This window comes from Saccostrea echinata, unplaced genomic scaffold (genome assembly GCF_033153115.1).
Source record: "Saccostrea echinata isolate AGI-Se365-2 ecotype Australia unplaced genomic scaffold, CSIRO_AGI_Sech_v1 ptg000015l, whole genome shotgun sequence".
Taxonomy (NCBI): domain Eukaryota; kingdom Metazoa; phylum Mollusca; class Bivalvia; order Ostreida; family Ostreidae; genus Saccostrea; species Saccostrea echinata.
In genome coordinates this window covers 7,539,376-7,552,288 of record NW_026889764.1, presented here as the reverse complement: position 1 = coordinate 7,552,288, position 12,913 = coordinate 7,539,376, and the positions used below count along the sequence as shown (strand labels likewise).

Below are 12,913 nucleotides of genomic sequence, written 5' to 3'. Positions count from 1 at the left end.
AAACTGTGTTTAATTTTCCCACAGATCAAAGTAAGTTTACATGAGAAATATCGATATTAATACCTTTCTTATTTAAAAAAAATAATCCTTTATCCCTCTTGGAATATTGTATTGGTATTGTATTGAATGTATATACATCTTTCTAAAAATATATCAATATTCAAGTAAATATAGTTGGTCAAGTGCCTCTTCGATCAAAACATTATAAGGTCATCAAATGCTTCTTTGGGCTACTATATTCCTCTGTATCCTCCTATAAAGACCAACATCTCTTCCTTCAAAGGACATTTTTTCATGACATTTTGAAGATAAACTGAGAGTGCATAAGTCATAGCATTCATATAGAATATAGGACCCGGCATTAAGATAACTGATTCTATTCTAATTACAAACATTTTTTAAGGATGGTACTTTATATTCTTCATTACCTTTCCTGGATGCTGTTTTGTTCAATTATTACTACTTTTATAGAAGCGTCCATTTTAACTACGAAAGAAAACGAATTTTACAATTACGAAGGTGACGTTTCGTATGATAATCATACTCACACAATATCAACCTTTGATTTGTCTTACTCTATGACAAAGATACGCTGTGCCTGGAGGTGTCTGAATGACTTACAGTGCTATGCTGTAGAACTATGTTCTACTGCTAATGGGGAGGAATGTAGATTAAGTAAGGGTTGTAAGGCTACCGGCGATATTATCTCTGGACCGACGTGCAGACGATTTCAGATGGTAAGTTATTCAGGAAACGTTAATTTATTTCATATTGGTTCGTTTTAGAACTCTGATGTATCAATTTTGATAAAGTAAAGTTTAAACGTTTACAATAAGATTATCTGAATTTTGTTATCAAAAATACTTTTGTTTTTATCAAATTTAAACTATAAAGTATAATTTATACACTGAGGTACTCGTTAGTTGCAGATCTTTATCTCACTGGTTTGGAAAAAATACCATGAACCTTGTTTAAACTGTCATTTTGGGTAGAGTGATCATTTGGTCCAAAGCACTTTGTGCGATGATTCTTATTTCACCTAGTATTGTTTTAAGTCTTTCGAATCTTTTTCCACTCAGGCGACTTTATTAGACATGCTAATGTTTCTGGACCAGTTGTTTATGAATACTTGATTTATGAAGCACAGTATTTGAAAATTTTGGATGGAGTTGACGGAACTCTGGCAACAACCATATGAACATCGCTGAATTAGAACAACTCTATTAATCAGCGACGGAGATATATTTTTTTTTCTTAATTTACTTAAAAATTAAAAAAAAAACGGCTCTAAAAAATTTATTAACTTATTTAAAAAAGTAAATCTGGTCTAAGTCTCACTGAATATCAACTTGTGAAACGAATTTGGATAGGATTGTTTTGCCACCAAATATGGCAGTATAGATAGGCAAAATTTCCGATTGTTTCAATTTCAGGCCCAGAACTACTATTAATGTTTGTCGAAGAAGAGGGACATGTATTTAAAGAATACTGTCACGATGAAAATTTTACTGTTATAAGAGATTTTTCTAGTTTCCAAAATTAAGATACTGTTTTGTGTTTTTAGAACAACTCATTAAATTTTTTAGCTTTTCAAATTATTTTCTTTATTGAATTAACGACTCTTAATTTTACTACATTAAAACATCGACGATTTTAGGTAATCCAAGCTAATTGGGTTTAAAACCTGTCATTACTCAAAGAGAAGTTCTTCAAGCGAGCCATAAGACGTTCATATATAGTTTCTACTGGATCGTAATTGTCATATTCAAATTTAAATTGAAAAATTCTAAATTTTTGTAGCGGACAATATGATAGGAACACACAGTTACTAACATATTGAAATAATAACCTAAATATACAATTAAATTACTCTCTAACCTTTTTGTGCGCAACTATACTTTTTTTAATGGTCTTTGGTCGTCCATGCTAATTTTTTAAGACCAGTGAGCTACAGAGCTGCAGCTAAGTTTTAGATCAAAACACAATTTTTTGAGAAAATCATCATAAGTTTATACAATGTATATGTATCCTGACTACAATGAAGCGATAAAATGGGGGTATACAAAGTTTTCTATTAGCTTGTGAAAAATTTGATAATGGTAATAATAGTTTCTCTGTCTTTTATAAAGTTTATGTTTATATTAAAAGGAAGATGAATGTGAAGGAGCTGGCTACATTGACAGAAAAACAGGTGTTTGTACTTATGGTATGATATATGTTTTCATTTATTTGTATGCTCTAAAAATTATTTTTAATATTTTTTATTATTGAAGTTAGAATTTTTTCAATTCATGGTCAATTTGGATCATTCTCCAGATCATCGTTCAGAATTTTTATCAGTATTCAAATAATTTGTTTGAACTGCCACTCAGTCCTATTAATTCATATGGTGACTACATCCCCTCCTTGGTACATACATCCCCCCCCCCCCAAATATTAAGATATAGCAATAATCTTTTCAGACGACTGTGACTGTGTATCAACGTATACCCAAAAGTCTGGAGTATATGGTATTGTGCTGGCCGGTGATCAAAAACATGTTTACTGCTCTTTCGAAAACCCCTACTCCTGGACCGTAAGATTTTCTCTTTGAATAATAATAATAATAAAAAAAAAAAAAAAAAAAAAAACATAACTTACTGGGCTTTAAACTATTGAATTTATTTTCATATTTTGATTTTTCTTCAGGTTATACAAAGACGATTGGACGGATCAGAAAATTTTTACAGAAATTGGACAGATTATGAATTTGGGTTCGGGAACCTTGAGTCAGAATTTTGGTTAGGTATAAATATGAAAGAGTCTATACTTTAATTTCTTGATATGCTTAGTATGATCAAGGAGAATATCCTCCATGTGAAGAGATTTTTCAGTCTACTTCATCATGAACTGTGGGAAATTTGTTTTAAACTGCAGCAGTACATGTACATCTCGACAAATCAATTCTGAAACTATAAATAAATTTAACAGCTCTACATGATCAGCAGTTCGATCTGACATTGTTTAGCATGTGTAATCTTTGATCATTATTCTCTCTGTGTTTTCCGTTTTCTGATCTAAAAATAACATCAATAAGAATTAGAGGAGATCTTAAAACTGAACGCGATTTGTAAAAAGGAAAGAATTATCTTTACCGCCCAATTAGTTTTCTCAAGGCTACCCCTTCAAACCGCCATATTAGCCTCAGCTTTGTTCACGGTTCAATGTATTTTGCTTCACGAATTCATCATTGTCATTGTGATATATTAGACAAAAATGCCCTCTGTTTGCCTCTGGCACGTCCAGAAAAAAAGTAATCCAAAGATATTTGAAATCAACTGCCCAGGTCAATGCATTTCAAAGTGAAATAAACACAAATGCACCTTCAATGAAATAAAATAAACAAAAAGTACAACGTGAGTTACAAATGCATGTACTGCACGATGCAGCGACCAGCTAAAAGCAATTAGGCGTTACCAATGCGAAGGATTTATACTCGCCAGTGCTGATATAGGAGATAAGAAAACTAATATGGTATATGCCTATTAACGGGACGTATTCAGCTTTAAGGAACTTGTTGAGTTGTACAAACAATAAAAAAATGATGCTATCTCTTTTTTTCTGAGTGGCCGGTGCTGGTGTGTGGGAGTAGGGATGGGAATCAGGCCCTCTTAATCTCCACTCTCCCAACTTGATCCTTTATTGTAATCCACGTTTATTACATTCAAGGCCTTCATAATACTAAATGACTGCTCTGCAGTCATTGTTTTCAAGATCTTGAATTGTTTCTAAATTTCTCGTTTTCTTTATAATTTGACAACGAAGGAAACAAGTACATTCATCAACTGACAGCAAACGGACACACCATATTACGTATTGAATTGGAGGACCATGGTGGCAATACTAGATACGCGGAGTACAGCAGCTTTACCGTGGAAGATGCAAGTGACAACTATAGGATTCAGGTGTCAGGTTACTCCGGGAATGCCGGTAAGAAACAAATACTTCTTCTTTTACGAATTAAGTGTGTAGTGTTAAGAAATATTAATAATGAAAAGATCACGTTGCTGATCGCTGCGAAACATTTACATACAAGAACTGCGAACAATAGACTAAGTTTTGTTCAGCGGAGTACCTCCAAGTCATTTTCAAAAGTTAACATCAAAATTGAATGATTTTTCATATTTATATATGGATATTAATTTTCTTAAATCATAAGTTATAGGAAAAACAAAGAGTGATCACTCAATAATTTTGGTAAAATATGTGTTTTTCATAAAAATCAATGAAAAGCGGAAAATTATTTTTCAAAACCCTCCACCCCCGTGTGAAACAAAATCTTTTCACAGGTATTGTTTTTTCACAAATTCATACCAAAGCTTTCGTTGTTTCACATACACTTACATACAGAAAGAAATGGTTATTTTATTACCAATTTCAAAAAGTTACAAATAAGAAAGGTACTTCCTGTAACTTCACAAATTTTGAATTTAAATAAGTTTTAAACGTTCAAAAAGATTTCAGGGTCATTTATCTTTCTCCATTAGTATTTAAAAATCTGGTGATGTTTTAAAGCCTGTTTTCAATGAATAACATTTCTTCCCCCTCATTCCCCCTTATAAAAAGAGTTGTAATTAACTATTTGACACTGGTTTTAAAATCATTAATCAATTACCCATGAACCTTTCTTTTTATTCAAACAAGTTTTAATGGCTAAAATGCATTTAAAATAGATTAAATGGGAGTAAAATGTAGGCGGAAAACGAGAGTTAGCGTGCGTATTTTTTTCGTTCATAGACAGCAATACCTTTACATATAAAAAGTACGCAAATGAATCGTTGCGAATGTATGCTATAATTTTTTTTAAATATTTTATTTATTTGTATTAGGTGACAGTTTTGCGGGAACATGTAGTATATGTAACAATGGGATGCCTTTCAGCACCTACGACCGTGAAAATGATAACCATTCAACTTTGAATTGTGCGAAGTGGGGTAAAGGAGGATGGTGGCATAATGCCTGTCATAAAACAAACCTGAATGGTCTCTATGGTAACAACGGATACGGACAAGGTGTGAACTGGGAAAACTGGAAGACTTTGAGCTATTCCCTCAAATCATCCACTATGAAACTAAGAAAACCTTGAGGTTTCTGTTTAAAATACTAAGTAATAGTGAGAAAAAAAAGGAAAAAAAAAAACAGATGAAACAAACAAACAAAAAATTAGGAATCATTTTTTTAATGTATATAGGATAAATAAAATTCAATAGAAGAGTCCAGGACAACAATATGATCCCGAAGATTCAAATATATCTGGTTAATGTTAATATTGTCTGCGCATGACTACTTAAGTGGGTGACTGGGTGAACCTTTGATTAGTACACCTTGAAAATATGGATCGAAGCATGTGTGATTAAAGTTTTTTTTTTGGTAATGAAGCTTTGCTAGATATATTCTGCACTCTTTACAAAACAATCTCTATGGCAAAGCTAAAGTGATCAGCTATTAATTTTTCTCCGAATCCGAAAAGTGAGAATTGTCTATAGGCTGTCCAAAAGTACTAAGAACATCAATTGTTGCATTAGATCTCAAAATTCATGAATAACTTTCAAACTAGACAGATCACCCAATCCCCCCATTTTCTTTTTTGATAGGAATCGTAGATTTTAACTAGTGTATTGACACGGCAACAAATTAAATGTAAACGAGGATTTAACTTTACAAATATGGCCCCCACTTCGGAAAGCATTCATATGCATCATTATTCGTAATATATGAGTTGCTTGCCGACAATAAAGTTATGATGTAGTAATCAAATTATAGGTTACATTCGAATGATATCTGGGAATAATGACAATCCCATGAATTTATTTAGCGCGGAAATTGCCTATAATAATTTCAGGCATGTAGTATCAGAGGGGCCGGGGTGCTTCCCACATTTTACCAACCATTACTTTTTACTGTTAAAAAATGGTTGTGGTAAAGCTAGTTGGCTCCTCCACTTTTTGATATAGTAAGTCAATACAAGGTAATTTGGAAATGTATGAAGAAAATTTGGTTGTGAAAGAAGTTGGAAGGTTGGACAATACCCCCTTTTTTTTGCTTCTTAAGTTTTTTTTTCAGGTACGTTGTTAATTTCTTTTTTACCTGGTTGCCCCCTCCCCCTTTCAAAAACAATTCTACGTGCCTGAAATTTGTCCCAGTTATATTAAGTTCTTTTTTCTTGCCAACAGAAATTTTTATGAAAAAAAAAAAAACCCTTTTAAAATTGTTGATAAGAAACAGACATGCATCTAGGATGGATAAAACTGTAACTGCTTTAGAGATAGTCACGAGGAAAAAAAAATAGAAGTATTTTATGGTCCATATTTTTTTCTTCAATTCTTAAAAGTATTAGATTTCATAAAATTTCATTGCTTCACTCCATCCTCCTGATTGTATGTGTGCGGAGAAGTTATGAACAAGTTACCATGGTCCCAAGTCCCAAGAAATGGGATGTCGGAAAACTAAGAATTTTGATACAACCTTCGAAAAACATAAGCAGAACATATTCTTTAACTTTGCATACACCAATTTCGATTTTGTTTTCGAGTTTTAAGCAATGAATAAAGTCCACGTCACGTTAACACGGACAATAAGAACAATACAATGGATAGAATCTTTGTTTTTCTGGCTTTTGTATTTGCACTCTGTGTTTGCTGTCACAGGGCAGTTGAGTTTGTCGAAACTTAGTTATACTCATTTCTATAAACAAATCTTTCGATTAACTATACAAACATCGTAAAAGAAATATATAAAATGAAATATATAAGATTTATACTTTTTACACACTTTTTCTCTCTAAGTTTGAGTGCCAAAAGTGTAAATCTGAAATTTTAAAGTTAAAGTGAGAAGAATAAATAAATATGCTGTGATCTGTAAATCACAGACACATAAAATCAAATATTAAACACATTTTTAGCACAAATTTTATTTCTATTCCATCCAATGAACTACAATTTGTCTGAAAACCTTTTTCTAGTCGCAATACATATACCTTGGTATTTTTACATAGTAGCACTATCTGGTTTTATTTGTAATTGTAGAATATTGTCTTCTACTTTGTAATTTTATGAAAAAGAGTTGTATTTGAAATTACTCACAATACATCACATTCTTTTATGTTTTATACAGCGTATTTTATTTTCTTGTGACACTTTTTGAGGATTGTACTACACTTTTTCGTTACTCTTTTGTCATGTACTCCTTAATAATCCTTTCTAAAGGAGTTGCATGAGTTTCCTCATATTGTTTTAGGAGCACGTATCAAACGTACTGCGTAGTCTAAATGGTACATGTTATATGTGAATTTCGATCGTAATATACAAAGTCTGTTTTCTTGCTATGACGCTATGGAGAAAACGGAGTGCTATATCAATTAACTGATGTAATTATACCGTCTCTTAGTTTATTGATATTTATATATAAAAGAGTAAAAAACACACACGAAAGAACTACTTTTGCTGATACAGAGTTTGCAGATTCCTACACAAAGAATTCGAAATTGTGATGTATCTATTCCACACAAATAATTAATGGATGATTATGTTTTTCTTTAATGCTTACAAATGCAGAAATATAGCTATTTCTAACCAATCTTTACCTCTGTATATTGAGTACATTCAGGTATGATTAGCATCATTCAACATTCTAAGGAAAGGGAGAGATATAGGAGTCAGCCACTTTGTATTCAATAGCCAATACGACTTTTATCTTGAATGCAAATGTGTACATATAATTTATGCAGGAAAAATCATGGAGGCTGCAATTAAAAACTGTAGTTTTTGGGTTTTGCATGCTCACATACATATTTATGTAGTTGGCTTTTCGTGCCATAGTATTTATAAAGATATTTAGAGATATTTTATCTTTTCAATTATTTGTCTACATTTTTCAATACTTTGTTTTAGAATGAATATTTTACAACTAACAGACATCGATTTTTTTCTTGCATGATATAAGCTAGCTTAAAAATGTTTAATGTTTATTATATAGAAAAATTGTAAATTAGGTCTTTGAAGTTCAGAAACACATCTTATCTATTTTCACAAATCCAATGCAACTTCTGTCTAGCTTGATAATATGCCAACATTGATTTAAAAATAAATGTTGATGTCGACTTTTATCAAACTATTTCATAGTTCATTCAGTCATTATGGTGGCATTTTCCTATCTGTTTTCGTGCGATGTCTGTCATAGTCTGAACGTAAACTTTCATATTTGTATTTTTTCTAAACCACTGGGCCAATCTAAAGCAAAATTTCTATAAAGAATCCAATGACTTCGGGTATACAAATTTAAAGAAAGGCAAAAGAAAGGCAGATCAATGTCCCTTTTCAAAGATAAAAAATGAAAAAGTAAAAAAAAGATAAGTAGGGTCATTTATAACAATCTTCTAATTAAGAGCCAGAAATGACAAAATTTAAAAGCTTCCTGATAAAGTAGAGACTTAATTTTGTTCAAACCATGTTTCTGCAGCAGGAATGGAGAACAGAAGAGGTCAATAGTTTTCAGTGAAATATATAAAGTCCTTAAAAAGCATCTCAAGAAATACATTCTACAATCCGGCAAATATATTTGCCTTTCCGGAAAGGAATGGGTCACAAAATTTTTTTCTAGAAATGTATAAAACATCTCTTTTATTTTCAGCAAGAATTCAGCAAGAGAGTCGATTCTTGATCTTGTATTTTAATGAATTCAAATACTAGTAACTGTAAAATCGTACCCAAAACACGGCACCAAATTATCAAATTGTTATAAAAATATCCTCTTGTAGAGCAAATTGATAAACTCATTGCTCCTACCACCAGGGCCCTGAAAGTTTGCAAAGAATTATAAAACAAGAAATAAACATGTGAAGTATGAAAACCCTAGCATCAACTGTTCGAAAGTTATGGCCAAGGTAAAAGTTTGGTAAAATTTTCCAAAAGTGGATGAAACTCCAAGGTCAAGGTCAAGAGGTCAAATATGTTGTTACCCAAAGAAAGTCTTGTCACAAGGAATACACATGTGAGATATGAAAACCATAGCCCCAACCTTTCAAAACTTATTGGCCAGGTGGAAGTTTTTGTGAGACAAACAGATAGACAGACACACAGACAGACGGACGGACAGAGCAAAACCCAAATGCCCCCGAATCGTCGATGGGGCATAAAAATCCAATGTGGCTCGTAAGAAACTTGACACTAAATTGACGGTAAGACCTTGAAGCCCTATTGTTTTGACAGTTACAATTATAAATACACAGACTGAAGAAGACTGGTAAGAAGAATTTTGATCAAAAAAGCTTAACCTTAAAGTTTACAAGTAAAAAGTTCGTATACTGCTTAGATTACACCGCATAACGTACAAAGCAATAAAAGAAGAGCACTCAAAGTTTAAAAAAAGAACTTTTTCCAATCAATTAAAGAAAAGTCAACATATGTTCCGGTGAGAATGCTTTCTGTAAATATATATAAGGTAATCATGTAATTAAATTCAATATACTTAAGGACATGAATACTTAAGAATATACATATTAAATATAATGATATGAGATACACCATTTGGTATATATTGATCGAATCGACTGTCAGTGGCTTTTACTTAAAAGATGCTTGTTTGTATAACTATATCTTTTTGTGTGCTTTTTGCTAAGATTCTGATTTTTACGAACGTTCTATCAATTGTACAAAATTATCTTTGATTAGCACAATGAAAGCTTCTTTCCTCTGTTTCTACCCTGTTTAAGAGATAAATATATAACTACTTTAAAAAGTTTACTTAAGAAAATACTTTATGGCCAAGTTTCTTTCAATTTTTACTATGTGTTTGATCTATTGCAAATTCTTTATACCATGAATGAATAAAACAAGACCTTTTTCTTTGTTTACAGAATGTTCTCAATTGTTGTCTTTTTTCTAAATGTGCAATTTGTCTTAATTGTAATCAGGGATGTTTTATATTGTAAAAGATGAGTAAAATTTAAAGTATGGAAGGATTGTAGTAGTTTTGAAAGGATTTTAAGAGTACTATTAATGTGAAAATAGTTGTAACCTCTCTAGATTGACAATTTCTGATAAATTATAATAAGATACATCCTTATTCAATGTCTAGAACATCTATATTAAAGTACATTTATATCTGTATCTGTATCTGTATAAAAGTACATTAAGTTATATTAATTGAAATATCTTAAACAAGTTACAGTTACTTTGAAACCACGAAATCACACCGTACTGTGCTAAAGTTCTCAAAAATGACCCCAAACATTACATATCATACATTTAAACAGAAAAATCTCAGTTACCCTCTCTTCAGCTGATTAACGCAATCATAAATAAGCACTTTTGAGTCTTGAAAACGACAATTATTAGTTTACATCTTGTACATAAGAAAGTGGGCAAAAATCAGGCGCTAAAATATAATTACTGCTAAAATAAGTACATTTACAATATTACAAGAACATAAAATCAATCTAATTATAGAGAAGAAAAAATAGCTGGGAACATGGTATTTCAAGTTTACGATCCTAGCCTCAGCAATCAATTTCGAAATATCTTACAAACACATTGTACCACCTTCATCAAAATGATGTACACTTTAATGCGTGTTTTTAATGTGGTATCTTTCAAAATTTAGTAATGTGTACCATCGTATATTTTTCACGATAATCTTAAAGAGTTTTATATCTCTGCAACAAGAAACACAATAAAAGAAAACTCAATGCAAAAAGTAAATAAAAGAACCTAAAAAAAATAAAAAGTAAAAATGAGGAAAGAAAAAAAAATGAGCCTTAAATAAGACAAGAAATATTTTTTCTGTTTTGCACATCAGTAAGGGAAAAATATGATTTAAAACAAACAATGAAAATTGCTCAAAAATATTCAGATACCACGAAACAATCCAAAGTTCTGTAGAGTAATGCATAAAAATACCTTATTGTATATTATCAACATATTGAAAGCCAGCAATTTGACAACATGCTAATAGAATATATAATTTGGCCTTTAAAAGCGTGGAAGCAAATGAAAAGTTTCTTAAATGAGGAATAGGGTTAAAACTGTTTATAAGAATCCATGTTCAGAGGAAACAGAGGGCTTGTCTATTAAAATAAACTCTTTTTAAAGGTGTTATTCGAGATAAATAGACGCGCAAATTATTTACGTTAACATGAAATGACATCTTTAGTTTTTAATCACCCAATATACAAAATGACGAAAAAATATGTTTATCTTTCTCGCCTATTGTCTTCTTTTATTTTGTAAAGTTTGATCATTTCAAGTTTCCATATTTTATTTGTATTTAAAATACAAATCTTGTCATATTAATCTACCTCTATAAATGATTCATAATTTGAGTATTTTGATCATATGTATTGTATGTTTATTACTTAATGTTCTAAATTTGGATTCACAACTTTTCATGCCATCGTATGTAAAGTGAAAGTAGAACGAACACATGTAATATATGCATATCCTTTCATATTTAACGATGTCCTTGTTGAAATAATTGCATAAATGCTGTAACTAGAGCATGATCTACTAAATGTTTTAAGAAAATTACGTTTTTTACTGGTATTTTACCTGTATTGTGCAAACACGTGTTGTAAGCTGCAGACAGTCTTAGTTTTCTATTTACATGTCGGCGCAATGCATTATGGGTGAATTTTCGTTTACTTCTTTGATCCGCGCACCCCAGATATTTATGCGCTGACAGATTTTTCTATTAATTAGAAAAATGAGCTTTAAGGTAATTAATTATGTTGCATAATATATTAATGAATTAGAGTTATATTTTATTCGTATTTTAAACTTGTTAAAGTAATTTTTTATAGATGGGAACTATTTTCCGTTGTATTTTTCTATCGGATTCCGTTGCTTTCCAACGGATTCCGTGTTGTTTTGGAACGGATACCGTTCCCCGAGGGTATATAAGTGAGCACCCGTTGTACAACGGGGACTCCAGATTTTTGGACTTTTAGGATAAGATGTAGGTGAAATTTTAAGAACTTTTGGGGAATTTTTCTTTATTTCTATTAGTAACTCAGTAATTTGAAGAAATTTAGCTAGGCCTATTTATTTATTAGAGCCGTTTCACAATATTAATTAATATGTCTTAGGGAAATTTAATATTTTTGGGAATTTGGGGTTAAGACGACTGCAGCCATTATTTTTTTTTTATTGTATTTTTCTTAATTGAATTTTTATCATTGATTAAATTTTATTTAATTTGTTAATTGAGATTAAGCCAGAATAAACCATCATCTCAAGCTATTTAAATCTTATTTTAATTATTTACTGGAGTCCATCATTTAATTTAAAAATAAATTGGTTTAAAGTTAGTAAATTTCTGGGTGTTCAAATTACCGTTAATCAGTTAATACACCCCAGTGACTGAGTGCCATCCCGTTACATATTTTCTTTGGTGTCAGAAGTGGGATCCACAATTTTCAGGCGTGGATCCAGCGATACGAACTTGCTCTGAATGTTATTTCTGATTGAATACATATTTCAATTATGTTTACAAGACGCCAGGCAGCTTTGAAAGGACAAATGAACAACAGTGAAACAAATCAAAATGCATGTCCTAGAGAAATAGGAAATTTCAATGAAGAAAGTGAAGAGGAAATTTTAACAGAGTATGAGGAGGACTTCACATGCAACTCTGAATCAGAGAATAACTCAGATATCACAGAGGGCATACAAGTACTGTACCCTGAAATTATTGTACAGTCCCCACAAAAAGTAAACATATCTTCAAATGCAAGTCCTCTCATCTCTAAAAACAAAAGAAACAAGACATACACTAAGAGAGTCTCAAGACCCACAAAGCTCACACATGACACAAGTACCAAAAATGAGGGAATAAATCTTGACAAGGAAAATGAGGGCTCAATGAATCAAAGGAACACATA

At 31.3% G+C, this 12,913-nt stretch overlaps 1 protein-coding gene across 1 annotated transcript; it reads left to right on the top strand.

Annotated features, from left to right (window-relative positions):
* The first annotated feature begins 404 nt into the window (after window positions 1-404).
* Window positions 405-5,125, top strand: LOC133188053 (fibrinogen-like protein 1). Its single transcript, XM_061323442.1, has 4 exons — window positions 405-737; window positions 2,689-2,785; window positions 3,805-3,969; window positions 4,869-5,125. The coding sequence occupies exons 1-4, from the start codon at window positions 405-407 to the stop codon at window positions 5,123-5,125; spliced, it is 852 nt and encodes a 283-aa protein (XP_061179426.1).
* Window positions 5,126-12,913: the final 7,788 nt, after the last annotated feature.